This window comes from Pipistrellus hanaki (genome assembly GCF_964339955.1).
Source record: "Pipistrellus hanaki genome assembly, chromosome: 3".
NCBI classification, from domain to species: Eukaryota; Metazoa; Chordata; class Mammalia; order Chiroptera; family Vespertilionidae; genus Pipistrellus; species Pipistrellus hanaki.
In genome coordinates, this window is record NC_140505.1 from 173,180,191 (window position 1) to 173,197,396 (window position 17,206).

Here is a 17,206-nt window from a genome sequence, read left to right on the forward strand (position 1 = left end):
GGTATCTGTAAGTAATTTGTACTTTCGGTTATTGTTGGTAATTGAATTGTAATTTTTATTTCATTTTCCAATTATTTATCACTAATATATGGAAATACTATTCTATTTTTGTGTATTGACTTTGCATAGGTCTTGATAAATTCACTTATTAGTTCTAGGAACTTTTCTCTGTATTCCTAATGATTTTCCAGTACACTAATGATTTTCCAGTATATCTTGTAAATAGAGTTTTACTTCTTCTTCTCCATTCTGTATGTCATTCATTCACTCATTTGTTAGTTCATTCATCTATTTGTCTTATTGAACTAGTTAAGGCCTCCAGATGAATACTGAATAGTAGTATTGAGACAGGGCATTCTTGTCTTATTCTTGATCTTAGGAGAAAAACATTCAGTCTTTCACCATTAAGTATAATGCTATCTGTGGCTTTTCACAGATGTTCTCGAACCAGTTGAAGATGTTTCCTCCCTCTTTTTCCTCCTTAGTTTGCTGAGACTTGTTAATCATAAATGGATGCTGAATATTACAAATGCTTTCGTTTCATTTATTACATAATTACATGGGTTATTTATCTTTATTTTGTTAATGTAGTTAGTTATAGTAAGTGATTTTTAAATGTTAAACCAGCCTTACATTTCTGGAATAAATTTCACTTGGTCATGATGTATAATCCTTTTCATATGTAACTGGATTAAATTTGCATATATATGTTTGTATCTAAATATGAGGGCTATGACTCTATAGCTATTTCTTCTAATGTCTTTGCTTGTTTTTTGTGTTTTTGTGGTTTTTTTCCATAACAGAGAAAAACTGCCCTTTAAAAAGTGAGTTTAGAAAATATCCCTTCCTCTTCTGGTTTTGGAAAAATTTCATATTGAATTGATATTCTTTCTTATGTGTTTGATAGAATTATGCAGTGAAGCCATTTGACTCTGGGGTTTTCTTTGTGGGAGGGTGTTAATTATTAATTGAAATTATGTAGTACATACAGCACTACTCATATTATCTATTTTTTTCTTGTGTCATTTTAATAGGTGTCTTCTAAGATATCTGTTCATTTTGTTGAATTCCAAATTTAATGACATAAAGTTGTTCCTATGCTTCCCTTATTATCTTTTAAATATATTTGGTTCTGCTCTGATGGACTCTTTCTATCCTCAGGTTGATAATTTGTGTTTTCTATTTCTTCTTGATGGGTCTAGCTAGAGATTTATCAATTTTATTAATCATTTCAAAGAATACTGTTGTTTTCTTTTTTTCAATTTCATTGCTCTCCATGCTAATCTTTATTTTGTGTTCAATTTGCTCCTCTTTTTTTAGGTTCCTTTACAGAGCGCATACATTACTGATTTTGAATCTTTCTCCTTTTGAGGTTCCTCATCAATCCTTACAACTTGGTTAGGACTTCTATTTCTGCTCTGAAAAAAAATTGCACTTTTATTAGTTTTCCAGTTAAATTGCAAATTGAGTACAAATAACTGGGGCTTATGTACCTAGCTCAGAAGCAGAGGCCAGTCCATATGTACTTCAATGACAGAATAATAACACTTTGCAGAATGCCCTATATTTATTATAAATATTCTAAGCAAAAGTTGTTAGTTGAGCTTGTGAGGCCCAGAACTTCAGAACTCAGTTCAGCTCCTTTTCCACCCTGAGAAGCATCCTCTTTAAAAGAATTGCCAACCCGATGATGTTTGATGTTTCTGACTTGGCCTCATGCTGTGGAAGAAAGATCAGGGGTTTCAAAGTCAGATAACTCAGATGTTTACATTTTTTGGGTTATTTCTTAGCCTTTCTGAGCATGTCTCTGGCTTGCATGTGGTATTACTGGCTCTCCACCCTTTCCTCTTCAGGAAAGCCTATCTGACATCCACATCCATCTTCCTTTCTCTTATTAGGGGCTTTCGTATGTACTTTACGGACCTTTCCTTTGAAGCAATTGTCAAAATTTCACTTCTCATGTAAGCATGTAATTATTGATTTTACGTCTGCCTACTGCCTTTGCAACCTTGGCCTGAGACAGTAGGCTAACCGGGGCCAGGGACCAGGAGCGTTTCCGGTACCCGGGCTACCTCCATCCCAGGGCCCAGAGTCCAGCACAGAGTCCATACCAGCAGCCAGAGAACTAATGAATGACGAAGAGGTTGCCGCCTGGGTGCGGAGGGAGGCGCCCCTGGGAAAACAATCCCCACCGGGGAGGCCAAACCCGGAGATCCGCGCTGGGCCCGGGGACGCCCCTCGGGGGCGGGACTTCCGGCCGCTGAAGTTGAACTGTCAGGGCGGGAGCCGGAAGCCCAGCGCGGAGCGGGCCTGGCCGCGGCGCCCGGTGTGCCCCGGCGGAGAGGTGAGGTTCCGGAGGGCCGGGGGCCGCGGGCCTCGCTCACTGTGTCCTGGCATGTCCCCGAGCCCCGCCCGCCCTCCGGCCACCTCGGGGGCTGGGGCGGAGGCCCCGGCTCCCCGCGCCGGCCGTCCCGCGCTCCGGACGGTTGCGGGCGGGGTTGGCGGGGAAGTTGCCGGAAGCCGCGGGCCGGGCCGGGGGCGCGCACCCGGGCCTGGGTCTGCCCCCCACGCCGGCCTCAGAGGCCGCCGGGCCGGCTGGGGGGTGTGGGTGGCCGCCCTGGGGGGTGCGCTGCCTCCGAAAAGTTTGCAGCTGCTCCGCAGTCCGTCCTCTTTTTTTTTTTTTTTTTTTTTTCAAATCTCTCCGCTGAGACTCATTTAGGAGGCGCTCCCATGCATTTTTACAAGGGAACCCCCTTGTAAACAAGTTCCTGCAAGCAAAATGCATTTTTGATGAATGCAAGTTGGAGAGAACTTTTACTGGGTTAAAACTAAGTGATGTTTCATGTTGCTGTGGTCCCCACATTCGGGCTGGCAGGCCCTCTGTTGCCCCCCTGTGTCCTGACTGCTTTTTCTAGGGGACCCGCTTTGCAAGGCTGATGCGATTCATGCCTCTCTGTCCCTTCATTGTGTGCAGTTCTCCGAAGACCGAGCTCGATGGGCAGATGGTCCCCTTCCCTGCTCTGCTCCACTTTCAGAGAAGGAAACAGGCATCAAGTGGTTTGGCCAAAGTCACTGTCACCCAAACTTGAACCCACTTTTTCTGAGCCCCGGCTTAAGTGATCTTTCCACTACACCCTACCACTCGCCGGGGACGGTGTAAGACTATAGTTGTGTTGACAGGGTGTAGAGATCACCTTTCTTACCCTTTGTTCCTCGGGTAGGGAACTAACGGGCCCCTTATTACATGTTAAGGCACCAAATCCAAACACTGTGCCCATGTTGCAACAGATGACTGGCTGTTTGTAGCACTGCATGATCTGGTAACAGAAGCATAATGAATCACATAAGTAAGTGACTTTTCTAGTTGTCACACGTTTTAGCTTTTTTTTTTTGTAAACACATGAACTTTTTTTGTGTCTTGAGAATTAAAGGGCCCTATAAGTTATTATTCCTCTAAGTTGTCCTTGGAAGTATATTGGGCCTAAGGGCACTGTTTTGTTGATGACTTGGGAACCTGTGGGTGACATCACGAATGCTGTGCCTTACTCTTGCACTGTCCACAGCAGCAAGGCATGGGGCATATATTTCTAGGTTCCCTTCTCTTCTTCCCCCCCTTCTTCTCAAGTATTTTTGAGCACTTTTTTTTTCTTTACACCTATCATACGATACTGTTTGCTGCTCTTTCGAGTGTCTGTCTAGAGTAGCTCTTTGGCTTCCTGCCTGTAGATTGCTTTAATTTGTGAAGTCCCTTGATCAGCATTGTGTGTGAACTATATAACTGTGAATAAATAATGTGAGTTGTAGACCAATAATTGGTTTAGGGACCAGTGACATCTTGGCTGTATTTGCTCAGTTTGGAATTATTTGGAAAAACTATAGAGTGTCTGGATTTGGGCCTGCAGGAGTGCTATGGTTTAGGATACATTTTTAGAAAGATTAGGAGGTTGCCAATCCAACACGTATTTTTGAGTACCCCCTGTGTGCCAGGAACGTTTCAAGATGTAGTGAACAAGACAGAAGACCTGTCCTGAGGATCTGTTTTGTTCAAGTTGCGGGGAGGAAAGGAGCTGGCAGACGTTATGAGTAAAATTAGAATTGTAAAGAGGAGCAAGTGCCATGAAAAAGTGAAACAGGATCATGGGATATAGAGCAACTGGTATGGGGCTGCTTTAGTCATGCCTACCAGAGTAAGCTTTTCTGAGGAGGAGACATTTGGCCTGAGACTGGAATGATAGGAGGAGATGACCATAGGAATTCTGGGGAAAGAGCAAAGAGGGAGCAAGTGGAAGACACACAGGCAAGAAAGTCTGGGGGGGGGGGGGAGGTCCAGGGAAGAGATTTACACCTGGCTAGGTAGCTCATACAAAGCTAAGAAGGTTGGATTTCATTATAATTGCTGTGGAGAGCCAGGGGAAGGGTCAAAGATCACTCCAGCCACTTTGTAGCAAGCACACTCTTGGGGACAGAAGTGGACAGTGGTGCCACTTGGATTAGATGCTTCATTAACTTTTTTTTTTTTTTTTTTTTTGCCTAACTTTAATTGTTTTTTATTTTAAATACATTGTTTTAAACTATTTGTAGGTGCAGTCATGCAGGAAAATCTCAGATTTGCTTCATCCGGAGATGATGTTAAAATATGGGATGCTTCATCCATGACATTGGTGGATAAATTCAACCCACACACATCACCACGTGGAATCAGCTCATTATGTTGGAGCAGCAATAGTATCCTTTAAAAAAAAAACAACGCTCTTTGTTAGGTTTAAAAACCAATGGAACTTTTTTTGCATGTGACCTATAATGCATAGCTATATAAAGTAAAAGAAACAATGTACTAAACAGTATATCGTGAATACACACAGATTTCTCTTGATTTCATTTTTAAAAAATTTAGTTTTAGCCCATTACATTGAAAAACACTGGACACATAAATGTTAATTATTATATCCAGACCACAGAATTCATTTTGTTATCTAGAGTTTGTTACTGAATCAAATAGAAGAAGGTAGGTAATGATGGGGGAAATTCTGAAAAGGTTTTTTAATGAGTTTTTGAATCCATGTTTGAATATTTGTGGTTCTTGTCTGGAAATTAATGATAGAACTCAAAGACAGAAACAAAGGTTGGGTGAGGAGATAAAAATTAAAATTGACCTACATCCCCATCTTACTAAAGTGTTCTTGTGTTTTTCTCTCTATCTATGATTAACATAGTCTCATTTCCTAAATATTCAGAGAAGTTATTGATTTTTTCTAAGCTTTCTATGTTTCTGATTCACACCCTCCTTGTCTTAGTAAACTCCTATGTGTGGATAAAATAAATGAGGCACTGAAGCTTGGAAATCAGGATTCCTCCGCCCCTTGCACTATTGACATTTTGGGCCAGGTGGTCCTCTTTTACGGGCCTATCTTGTGTATTAAAGGATGTTCAGGAGCCTTTTTGGCCTCTAGCCACCAGATACCTGTAGCCCTAGTTGAGAACCGCTGTTGTCAACAAAGTACTCATCACCTTTTGCTTTGATAAAAATTATCATTTGTCTGTCATACAGTTTCTTAAACAACAAATTAGGTTTATAGATGTCTGATCAATACCAAAGTATTAATATTCTTCTTCTTGATGAAAATGTGATTGATTCATAAACAAAACCATTAGAAGTTTTCATGCTCAATCTGATTGTTAATGCAAATACGCTACAAAAATATGACGAATTTTCTTATTGAATTAAATTTACTCCATCATTCCTTGAATTTGTATTATGGTAGCAAAGTTAATTTCTTCAGTGCTCTATTCATCAAACTCATGGTGCAGTGACTACGTGTTTGAAGTACTCTCCAGATGTGTAGTGGGGGGAACTGTTTTAAGGAGAGGTACAGATACGTGAGGTTGCTTCTTTATTACTGGATTTTTATTATGTTTAGAGGTTAATTTTTCTCTGTTACTTATTGCACTAGAGAAAAATAGCTTTACTTAGTAAGACGTATTATTTTTGGTTTATTGTATTCCAGGGAGTTTTAGTAACAGTTGTCATTTACCAATAAACCATTTAGTGGTCTGTGAATAAAACTGATGTGACTATGAGGATTATCGTATGACTTGGAAACTGGTCTTAGTATTTCTGTGTGATTTCCCTGTGCAGTAGATGTGCACTGAGAGCCTTCTTATAATCTTATTCCTGATGAAGTTTTGATCCCTTCCATGGAGGTTAGTTCTTGATGAAAGAGGACTTCCCACACTCAGAAACCTGGGGGCCACTTTGCATGGGTTCCCAAGGCGGAGTTCATGGTGACGTGCCAGGGAGATTAGTTTTCTATGCATTTGGTCCTCGAGATAATGTTCCTCACTTTCTCATGACTTCTAACACTACATGAGAAATTCAAGAGGTTCCTATTTTAGCCTCTCATTATCTTTCTGTTTTTTCATTTCTATACTGTAAGGAGAAAAGTATCAGTAAACAAGGAAGAAGCCAAATAAAGAGAAATCGTGTATTTTCCTCAATGCTGTAATATCTAGGTGGAAATTATTTTGTTTAAATTGTGGGTCATAAAATCACAACCCATGGTCTATTCACAAAATATAGGAATATTATATAAATCATCCAAAAGTAATGCACTTGGAACTTCGCTTGTTTAAAAACATTAATTTAAACTTCTGATATTTTAATTTGTTATGACTTTCAAAATGAAACTCTTATTCTCGGTTATATTGTATTTAATTATTTTAGTTTTAAAATATATTGCTTTGCATTTCCTGATTGTTCCACATAAAGGTAAATATAATTGTAAATTTATTTGAAGTAAAACATTTAGAAATGTAATTATATTAAGTTTTAAGTAATTTAAAGTTTAATTTAAAATAGAACTCTTATAACATAAGTAATTGCTATTTAACCACCTTTATTTATATTTGCTATATTTACTGTAACATTTATTCTTAATATATTTAAGATTGAAACATTCTACCACAAAAATTCTAGTGAGAAAATACCAGCTTTTATTTTTTTAGTGGACAAATAGAAAACTAACACAGGTATTTGCTTCCTAACTTAAATGGGTACCAAGCACTGTGTTAAAAACTGTCTTGAAAAGTGTTTATAGATGAAAAGGCTGATTCATAGATGCCGATGGAGCTTTGATTATACTTTCATCTTGAAGTATAAAATTAGATCTTCTGGCCTACTCTTTGAAAATGGAGTAGTGTTTCACATGGGTTAAATAGCTTTTAAGTGATAGCATAGCCAGAAAAGATAGTTCTTCCCTGTGGTGGTAGTAAAGAGATTTAGTAATTAGTAAGCTGAGCCATTTTTGAAAGCTAATGTATAAGCGATGTTCATTTGCTTTCTTCTTAGGTTAGTGTGCTTGCTTTCATCAATACAATTCTCGTATTAAAGTCTAATGCTAGAGAGATGCTCATGGATTGTTTTATGCTCCTTAACTCTTCATTTAGATAACTTTCTAGTGACAGCATCTTCCAGTGGCGACAAAATTGTTGTTTCAAGCTGCAAATGTAAACCTGTTCCACTTTTAGAGCTTGGTGAAGGGGTAAGTGAAAAAACAAACAAACAAACAAAAATAACCTAAAAGAAAATCTTAGTTCTACTTGGGTGGCAACTGCTTATTTATTGTGGTGCTTGCAACTAAATATAAAGGTGTTTAAAAGCATTGGTGTTAACCTAAGCTCAAAATAATACCATAACACTTCCTGGTGAGATGGGTACCGAAACATCTTTAAGTAAAATAGTACTGAACCTTAGGGGAACAATCAAGGATTCAGGTTTTGTCAACTAGGCACTTGCTTTCTCCATTTTTCCTCTGTCTGTGGGAGGTTCCCTGGTGGTGGTGCCTTTTTAAGGACCAATTCCCACTTAAGTCACTAGTTTGATATGACCATAAAGCCCGAATGATGCCTTCACTGACATTGGGCTGAGGACTATCAGCTAAGGCCCCTTATCTGACACAGCATTCTGCTTTTGCTTCTGTCCACTGTACTGAAGGGCCTGCCTGAGCCTCCCCAAGCTCGCCTGGAAAAGATGGTTTTGTCAAAGCAAGCATTGGTCCCAGAGCATTTAAATGAAGCGTTCATTGAATATTGTTTGCTTATTCTTCTGTTTTTTATAAAGTAATCTTTCTGATTCAAGAAATAGCTGGCTACCTCATTTCCAATCTATTGGAAGCTATTTCCAAGCTATTTCTTTTTTTAAATAAGATATGATCTAAATAAAAAGGTACAGATGTTTTTTATTTTTATTTTTTTTTATTTTAAGTTTCAGATTTTCCTAGCAGACTGGCCCTAAAACATTATGAATAGTCCTAATTTTACACTGGAATAGGTAAGGGAGCCCAATTAGAAAGAACAGCTGGATAGCTGATCTAATTTATAAAGGACTTTTGATTTCTATCAGTCCTTTCCTAAAGATATTTAGTGGGATTGGCCCAAAATTCATTTCCAGCCCATATATGTTGAGGCTGTGGCAGAGAGCATGCTAATGGTAGAAATGGAGTTTGAGACCTTCTGCCTATTCAAACTCAGTTACGTAAAATTGAAGCAGAAAGCATCCCTGGTTGATAAAATCAAAGGGTATATCCTTTCAGAGAAGGCAAAACATCTTAGTCATCATCTTTGAATCTTTAAATCCTGTCAAAGACTTTTGACGTATATTGAATTAAATAGCATCAAAATAATTTTGACTTCCTCTGGTATAATATGTATTATGCTACTTTTACATCATGTCTTAGAACCAGTTTGGTACCATTTTGTTTTTGTTATTAAAGTATGAAAATAGATTATATTCACAAATTGACACAATTCTACAATTTTTCTGAATATTCCATATCAGTTGTAGTTAATTCTCTTTCCCTTCCTTAAGAAATTACATCAGGATGCATGTGGCTGAAGTGGTCATTATAGTTATAATTTGAATCTGCTTTAATTTACTTATAAAAGTATTTTGCAAACATTGGTTCTTTAGCCTTTATCAGTAATTTATTTTAACATATTAGTGTGTTGAAAACCCTTGTTTTGTAGGATCCAAGTTCTTTTACTCATATGCTATTTGAGATATTAGACCTTTCCTTGTAGAAAAATATGATTCTTATTTAAATATTAATTTTTGAGTAAAACTTTTTAAGTTTATATTTATTTTCTTTGATTTTTGTATTTTACTTCTTAAAAGTGGGCAGATTGGTATTAACAGTATTATAATGGATGTGATAGGCTACTATATAACCTAGAAATTTGACCAGCTGTTATTTTTAGATTTTAAAAACAACCATTACTTGTGTTTTGGGATGTAGGAATCCTGTAATAACTACACGATTTCTGTTAATTATTTAAGTTCATTAGCTACATTAATAATATATTAACAAAAATATATTATCATCAGGGTAAGCCAGCTATAAACATAGTTTTTATTCTGAGCCCTTAAGAATAATTTGAATTGTTTTTGATAATTAGAATCCTAATATATTTATCTTTGATGGATATCATTCTTGTCTATTTTCTTTAAAGGCCATTTTTATAGCTCTTAGTAAACTGTCCTGATTTGCAGTGATAACTACATTCTAAATCTTATTAGTTTGTTCAGACCAAATTTAGTTTCTATGTATGTATGTACAGTGCCTAGAAGAGAATTATACCTACTATACTGACACATTGACCTAATGTGCTCTTGTTTATATGTGTTGGCAATTTTGACTCTTGGTCAAAATTTAAGAGCAGTAAGAAGCTTGAGTGTAGGAGCCACCTGCACCTTTTTAAGAATCTGAGTAGAGGATGCTTTTGAGATGCGTGGACTCAAGGTAGGTACCGTAGTTCTGGTCCTCATCTCTCATTTCTCAGATGAAGAAACATGGGCTGATAAAGGTGAGATGACTTGCCTAAACCTGCATGGCTTGCCTTTAGATTTTAACCAAGTCACAAATATGTCCCCTTTGGAATCATTTCTCTATTTTTCCCTCATTGCATTCAACTGGAGGTAAGAAAATTAATGTAACTGCATAGTGTGCCTGAAGGTTAAATAGGAAAATACATGCAGCATTATGTTCTGACAGATGGGCACCGCCAGGTAGATGATGCTCAGATAATTATTGTGAGAAAAACTTGGTAGCCTCTATTTTTAGCCACTTATGTTATAAATATATATTGAGCATGGATATGGTCTTTGCTCTTAAAGAAACTGACATTCTGGTGGAAGACAGACAGTAAACTAGGAAACAGAATACCCAGATAGTGATAAGTTGTGTCGAGAACTAAAATAGTTAAAGATATTGAGATAGCAAGTTACCTTAGGTGGCCAGGCGAGTACCCCTGAAGAGATGGCATTTAAGGTGCTGTTTATGGACCAGAAAAAGCTGTTCAGCCAAAATTCAGGGCAAGAATAGCTGTTGTAGGAGCCTTGAGGAAAATACAGAGTTATTTTTAAGGAATGCAAGAACATCATTGTAGCTGGAGAATTAGTGGGTGAAGAGAAAAATGAGAGATGAATGGAAGGGGCGAGATGAATAGGGTTTGAAATCCAGGTTAATGAGTCTGGAATTTATTCTAGGGTTCATTAGAATGTTTTTAAATGGGAGAGACATGATCAGATTTACATTTCCTAAAGGTCACCCTACTTACGGAGAACAGAATATGTAGGAGTAGAGGCAGGATAACCTGTTAAGAGGCTGCTGTTGTGGTTCCCACGGGGTTTGGAGTAGAATGCTAGAAGTAGTGCTAGACACTGGGAGGGCCAGGTGGGATTTATTTTAGTGTTGGAGTTTGGAGAATTTATGGTAGACTTGGGGCGGACAGAACAAGGAATCAAGGCTAATTCTGGAATTTTATCTTGAAAAACTGGGTGGATTGTGTCTTTACATACATGGGGAAGAACCTAAGAGACAAGTTCTGATGACTCGATGTATAAGAATTGGATTTCTTAAGGGGAGCTTTGCCACAATACGTTGGGCAAATATCTTGTCCTCAATGGAAACCTTTCCTCATCTGTAAAATGAGGGACTTTAGACATCCTTGAAAGTCTTCTCTACCATTAGCATTTTCTGAACTGTGGTTTGATTGTAACTCAGGGTATCCTGTGGAAATGCAAGAGCAGGTTTTGGTTGGAGACATATTAAGGGCACGTAAGCCCTGATGGGAGACCAAGACTTGCTGGTATTTTCTAAGCTTCCTTTGTCTCCTCTGTGTATGGCAGAGAACATGAATCTGGTTGATTTCTTAAAGTATTTTTTAGCTCCTTACAAGCTATTGGATCCATGTGGGAGATAAGAGGTGAATTTTTAGTATAAGTATTAGCATGTTTATAACATTTAATTCAACAAGTATTTATTAAGTGCTTGCTAAGTATTGAATAAGACTTAAAAGTCATCTCTGGGCTCTTTAAATTAAGATAACTTTTTTTTTTCTTTAATAGCAAAAGCAGACATGTGTCAGTTTAAATTCCACATCTATGTATTTGGTAAGCGGAGGCCTGAATAACACTGTTAATATTTGGGATTTAAAAGCTAAAAGAGTTCATCGATCTCTTAAGGTAAGGAAGTTGGGTATTTTAAGGTAAGGAAGTAGTGTTTTCTAATGTTACTAAAATGGGTATCTCACAATGTGCTTAGTTACCAAACTTTTCTTTTAATGTTGAGCTTTTATGATAAAAGTAAGATGCTTCAGAATTGAAGTGAGATTTGTTAGGGAAAATAAAGATTCAATTCTTTACGAAGTCATATAAATTGTATTGGACATCATATCCTTAATTTCCTAGATGGGAGCAATGCCCTAAATGTCCTCTTCTTATCAGATATAGTTTGTTTGATTTAGAAAAGGAATAAAATGTAGAGACATCTCCAAACATGCTTGAAGGACCATTTGAAAAGGTTGTCATGTAATAGTTATTATAATATAAAAATAGTGTAATATAATAGTTACTATTCTTGGTGTTACATTAATATAATTATTAGATTCAAAGGTTAGTTTGTTTATATTAGTAAGGTATGACACCAAACTGTTAAAAACTACACTCCTAGTCCTGATCCCTTTTCTGTGTTCCTGCTACATTTCTCTGACTTGATGTTGGAAAACAGTCCTTGTGGAACTCAGTTTATTCAAAACCAGTTTTGTTGTCTCCATATGGATGGATTTCCCCTTTGATTTGGGAGCCAGCCTAATACAGAGGGGGGCAAATAGGCTGGGGGTTTGTCCTGGAATTGAATCCGGCTTTTTCATTTAGTAGTTATGTGAGCTTGCACAGGTTTCTTAATCTTTCTGTGCCATTTAGTCAACTCACCTGTAAAATGGGAAAACTGACATTTTCTCCAAGATTGTTCTATGGGTTAATAATAATATATAATTCTGGGTGGTGTGCCTCGGTTGGTAGGAGTGTCCTGTATACCTAATGGTCACGGGTTTGATTTGTGGTTATGGCATAAGACCTAGGTTGTAGGTCGATCTTGTCGTTTTTGGGGGGCATACTGGAGGCAACCAATTAATATTTCTCTCTCCTTTCCCCTCTCTCTCAAAACAAACAAGCAAATAAATAAAGTCAATGAAAATGTCCTCTGGTGAGGATTAAAATAAATAACAGTAATAACATATCAAGCTCCCAGGATAGTAGATACTCGACAAAGGGAAGCAGCTGCTGTCATCTCTCACACATACTTTGTCCTCCTGGCTTTGGGGCTTTTGTTTCTTACGCTTCCATTTTGCTGTGTCTGGTCCACTTCCCCTAGTTTAGCTCTCTTTTCTTTAAGTTTGAACTCCAACTTTATATCTTGCATAAAGCTTCCTCTGTCAACTGAGTTCACAGTGGTGCCTCTTTCTCTTTTGTCTTGACACTTTGCCTCTACCACCACTCATTTAGCTTTGTTCTGCCATTTTCATGTTAATGTAAATGTCCTGTCTTCTCAATTGAACAGTAATACTTTCAAGGGCAGGGACTCTCCTGATAGTCAACTCCCAATAAATGTTACTTGTCAGTGGAAGTGAATTCTTTCAGAGAGACATATTGCCATTTAGAAAATTACCTTTTTGTTCTGTCTCTCATTTCAGAGTGCTGAGCTTTATTATGGTTATGAAAAATAGATCTCTGTTCCCTGGGAAGACTTGGTGTTGATCAGATAGTTTTCTGCATATTTGAGTAATTTTTAAAATTTGAGGAAAATGTTAAAGCAAATATTAGATTGACAAATATTTATAAAACATTTATAAATTTATAAATGTTTTATATTTATAAATTTATAAAACACAATATTTACAAAACACAATTTATAAAACACAATATTTACAAAACACATTTATAAAACAATATTTATAAAACACAATATTTATAAAACACAATATTTACAAAACACAATATTTACAAAACACAATATTTATAAAACACAATATTTATAAAACACAATATTTACAAATAAATATTGTGTTTATAAAACACAATATTTACAAAAACTTGAACATTTGCTTTTTGGAAGGATTGATGGCACTGTATTTACTTTCATTTTTTTTTTTCTTTCAGGATCATAAAGATGAAGTAACTTGTGTAACATATAATTGGAATGATTGCTACATTGCTTCTGGATCTCTCAGTGGTGAAATTATTTTGCACAGTGTAACCACTAATATATCTACTACTCCTTTTGGTCATGGTAGTAGCCAGGTAAGTATGGGTTTATTCAAAATAAAGTTGATAAGATATATTTTGAACTATTATATAAACCAATGACTTTTAAGTTTTAAAAATTAAGTATTTAAAATAAACTTGATTGAAAATAAGCTAATTCATACTAAATTGAGTATACTTACTTTATTGAGTTCAGTTAGGCCATTGAATATAACATGCTCCTAGATATATATGTTATATATATATTGTAACTATACATATAACAAAATACAAATAGCGTTACCAGGTTAACCCCAAAACGTGAATATTAATCTTCCTATAGACATTACAATTATAGAAGTGTTGCATAGCTCAAATTATGTTAACTACAGGACAGGTACATAAGTACTCTGATGGGCATGTGATAATTGAGTGTGTTTAGGCACAGGATAAATGGAGTTTTGTTTTTTTGGTTTCTTTAAGTATATCATAGTTAATGTATCAAAACTTATTCATGTATTTCAGGTTAATACAGGAGTATGTAGGGAAATGTTTTGTTGTTGTTCATCCTCATCTGAGGATATTTTTTCCATTTTTTATTTATTTATTTATTTTTAGAGAGAATGGAAGGGAGGGAAGAAAAGATGGGGGAGAGAGAGAAACATTGGATATGAGAGAGACACATTTATTGGTTGCCTCCAACATGTGCCCCAACTGGGACTGGGGATCGAACCTGCAACCCAGGTATATGCCCTTGACTGGGAATCAAATCTAAGAACCCAGGGTGCATGGACCGATTGATGCTCCAACCACTTAGCCACCCTGAGGAGGGTTATAAGAAAACTTTTTATAAAGGAACTGGATGCCCGATGCACAAAATGTGTGCAAGAGTAGGCCTTCCTTCCCCCAGCGAGCACCGGCTTTCCACCCTCTGGCTGCTGGCAGGCACCTGGTTCCTGGGCTTCCCTCACAGCCCAGCTTTGTCCTGAAGGATTTCTGGTCTAATTAACATATTATACTTTTATTTTATTTTATTATTATAGATATTAGCCAAATTTTTTCTTCATGAAAATGTCTATAACATTTTTAAAAGAATTCATTTAGTTTCTAAAGAAATCTAACTTTCCATGAAATTCTCCACAGAAATTTCCAATAAGGTGCAATTTCTTTTCATTCTTTCTTTTAATTATAATCACTGTGGCCGTAATTATTATTAGATAAAAGATGGGACTGCCTCACTTTTGAAAAGTGGTTTTTTAAATCATTATATTGAATATAAACTGGCCTCCTTGCCAATTACCTGATTCTAACTTTTGTATTAGGGTTAACTCTTTATATGCCTACATTCTAGTTGGAACCATATCATGTGATTTCTTTGTCCTCAACTATTGTCCAACTTCTATGTTGAAAAGATCCTCCTCAATAACATGGTAATGGATGAATACTAAATTTATGATAACAAAGATTTCAATAGGCTAATATAGAACCTTGGGGGAGAGATATTATATATTTCCTTAGATGACCAAATGCTTTCTCCATCCCTAGTCCAGAATATTGACTCTTCATCCTTTGTGGTTTAGTTGACTTTTTATTATGCTTTAGTTGTTGAATTTTTAGCACATCAGAAGGTCAGAATCAAACAAATATATTTAAATATTTAAAATACGTTTAAAATACAAATATTGCTTGTTCTCTGCTAGTGTTTCCTTATTGGTGATTTGGCTGGGCCTTTTTATTTAGGGATATTCTAACCCTAATGAATCAATGTGTTGTATTTTTTTCTATGGAAAAAAAAAAAAAGAGGAGATTGAGTTAGCTGTGCTCCAAGTTAGTAATATCATGACAAATATTCAATTACTAGAATATCGGTACGTTTTGGGATCATCTTATATAGCCCACTAAATGATTTTATGGTATTGATTGAAACCTGTTACTCTCTATACCAGAAAAGTCCTAAATCCTGTGTGAGTGCTATGCCTGCGGTTGGTTGTTATTTATATAGTTCATATAAATGTTCTTATGAATGCTTACAATTACAGGAAGTTTATTCTTATTTTTATAGCCTGTTCGGCACTTGAAGTACTCCTTATTTAAGAAGTCGCTGCTGGGCAGTGTTTCGGATAACGGAGTAGTAACGCTCTGGGATGTGAACAGTCAGAGTCCTCACCATAACTTTGACAGTACTCATAAAGCTCCAGCTTCAGGCATCTGCTTTTCTCCTGTCAATGAATTGTTGTTTGTAACCATAGGCTTGGATAAGAGAATCATTCTCTATGACACTTCAAGTAAGAAGTAAGTGTGGCATTTCTATCTCATTAGCAGATATATTTGTGATTTGTATAGAACTATAATTAATTAATATTCCGGAGCTCTCAAATTTGTGTACTTGATATCTGGTAAGGCATATATTCTTTTCTTACTCGCATGTAGAAAAAGTAGATGAGGTGTGGGTATTATTTTTTAATTAATATTCTGTTTCCTTTTTTAAAAATTTGAATTTACTGGGATGACATTGATTAATAAAATTATATAGGTTTGAGGTATACAGTTTTATAATACATCATCTGTATATTGCATTGTGTGTTCACCACCCCTAGTGATGTCTTTTGTCACCATTTATTCTCCCTTTTCCCTCTTCTACCTCTCTACCTTCCTCTGCCTTTCTATTTCGTAATCATCATACTGTTGTTTGTCATGCCTGTGAGGTTTTTGTTTTTTTTTCTTAACCTTTCACCTTTTCACCCAGTCCCCCAACCTTCCCTCCCCTCTGACAGCTGTCAGTCTGTTCTCTGTATCTGTTGAGTCTGTTTCTGTTTTGTTTGTTAGTGTATTTTTGTTCATTAGTTTCTTCTTATTAGTGAAATCCTGTGGTACTTGTCTTTATCTGGCTGACTTATTTAAGCACTTCTGGATTGTGAACATTGAAGCATAGCCTGCTAATGATTTCACATCTTTATTTTAACATGCATGCACATTATTCTTTTTAAAAATATAACTAAATATGGTTAATTTGCTTTACAATTAATTCCTTCTGTAAAGCAGGATGACTGAAGGATCAGCATTTTGGGCTGGGCGATTCTTGGTTGTGAAGGACTCTCCTGGGCACTGTGGGGTGTTCAGCAACATCCCTGGCCTCTACCCATTAGATGCCAGTAGCACTTTCCTAGTTGTGACATCCTAACGACCGCCAGTTGAGAACCTGTGGCCTAGAGCTAAAGGGCAGATAATCTAAGTATGGGGGTTTGTCCTGTCTTCCTTACTTCTTAGATTTATAAGGGTGCTTGGTTAGCTTTTAAAAAAAGCTGAAAAAATGCTACAGGTGTATTCAAGACACCTAACAATATGCAGAATCCTGTTTAAAAAAAAAAAAAAAAAAAAAGGTAATGTTATTACTAGGGAAGGACCTACTGTCAGCCCTTATTAGAAATTTACTGTTACTTACTTTACATTTTTTTTGTCTTTTTACTATTTTTTTTAAACTAATTTACTAAGAGTCCTGAGTCAGTAAGGCATTTCTCTCTTATATCAGACACTCCAGTAAAGAGCTCAGCTTCAGCAGATCGGTATCCGTATTTCTCTCCTTGCTTCCTGAGGATCAAGCCACATGGGCTCAGTTAGCTTTTCGGTCAG

General features: G+C 36.6%; 1 protein-coding gene across 1 annotated transcript in view; it reads left to right on the forward strand.

Annotated features, from left to right (window-relative positions):
* Nucleotides 1-2,245: 2,245 nt before the first annotated feature.
* The window catches only part of NEDD1 (NEDD1 gamma-tubulin ring complex targeting factor), a 29,520-nt gene continuing 14,559 nt past the window's right edge, over nt 2,246-17,206 (forward strand). The window contains exons 1-6 of the mRNA XM_084878477.1: nt 2,246-2,344; nt 4,582-4,725; nt 7,444-7,538; nt 11,402-11,518; nt 13,493-13,633; nt 15,639-15,868. Of these exons, the coding sequence (XP_084734603.1) occupies nt 4,590-4,725; nt 7,444-7,538; nt 11,402-11,518; nt 13,493-13,633; nt 15,639-15,868 (719 nt within the window). The 5' untranslated portion in view covers nt 2,246-2,344; nt 4,582-4,589. The remainder of the gene's footprint in view (nt 2,345-4,581; nt 4,726-7,443; nt 7,539-11,401; nt 11,519-13,492; nt 13,634-15,638; nt 15,869-17,206) is intronic.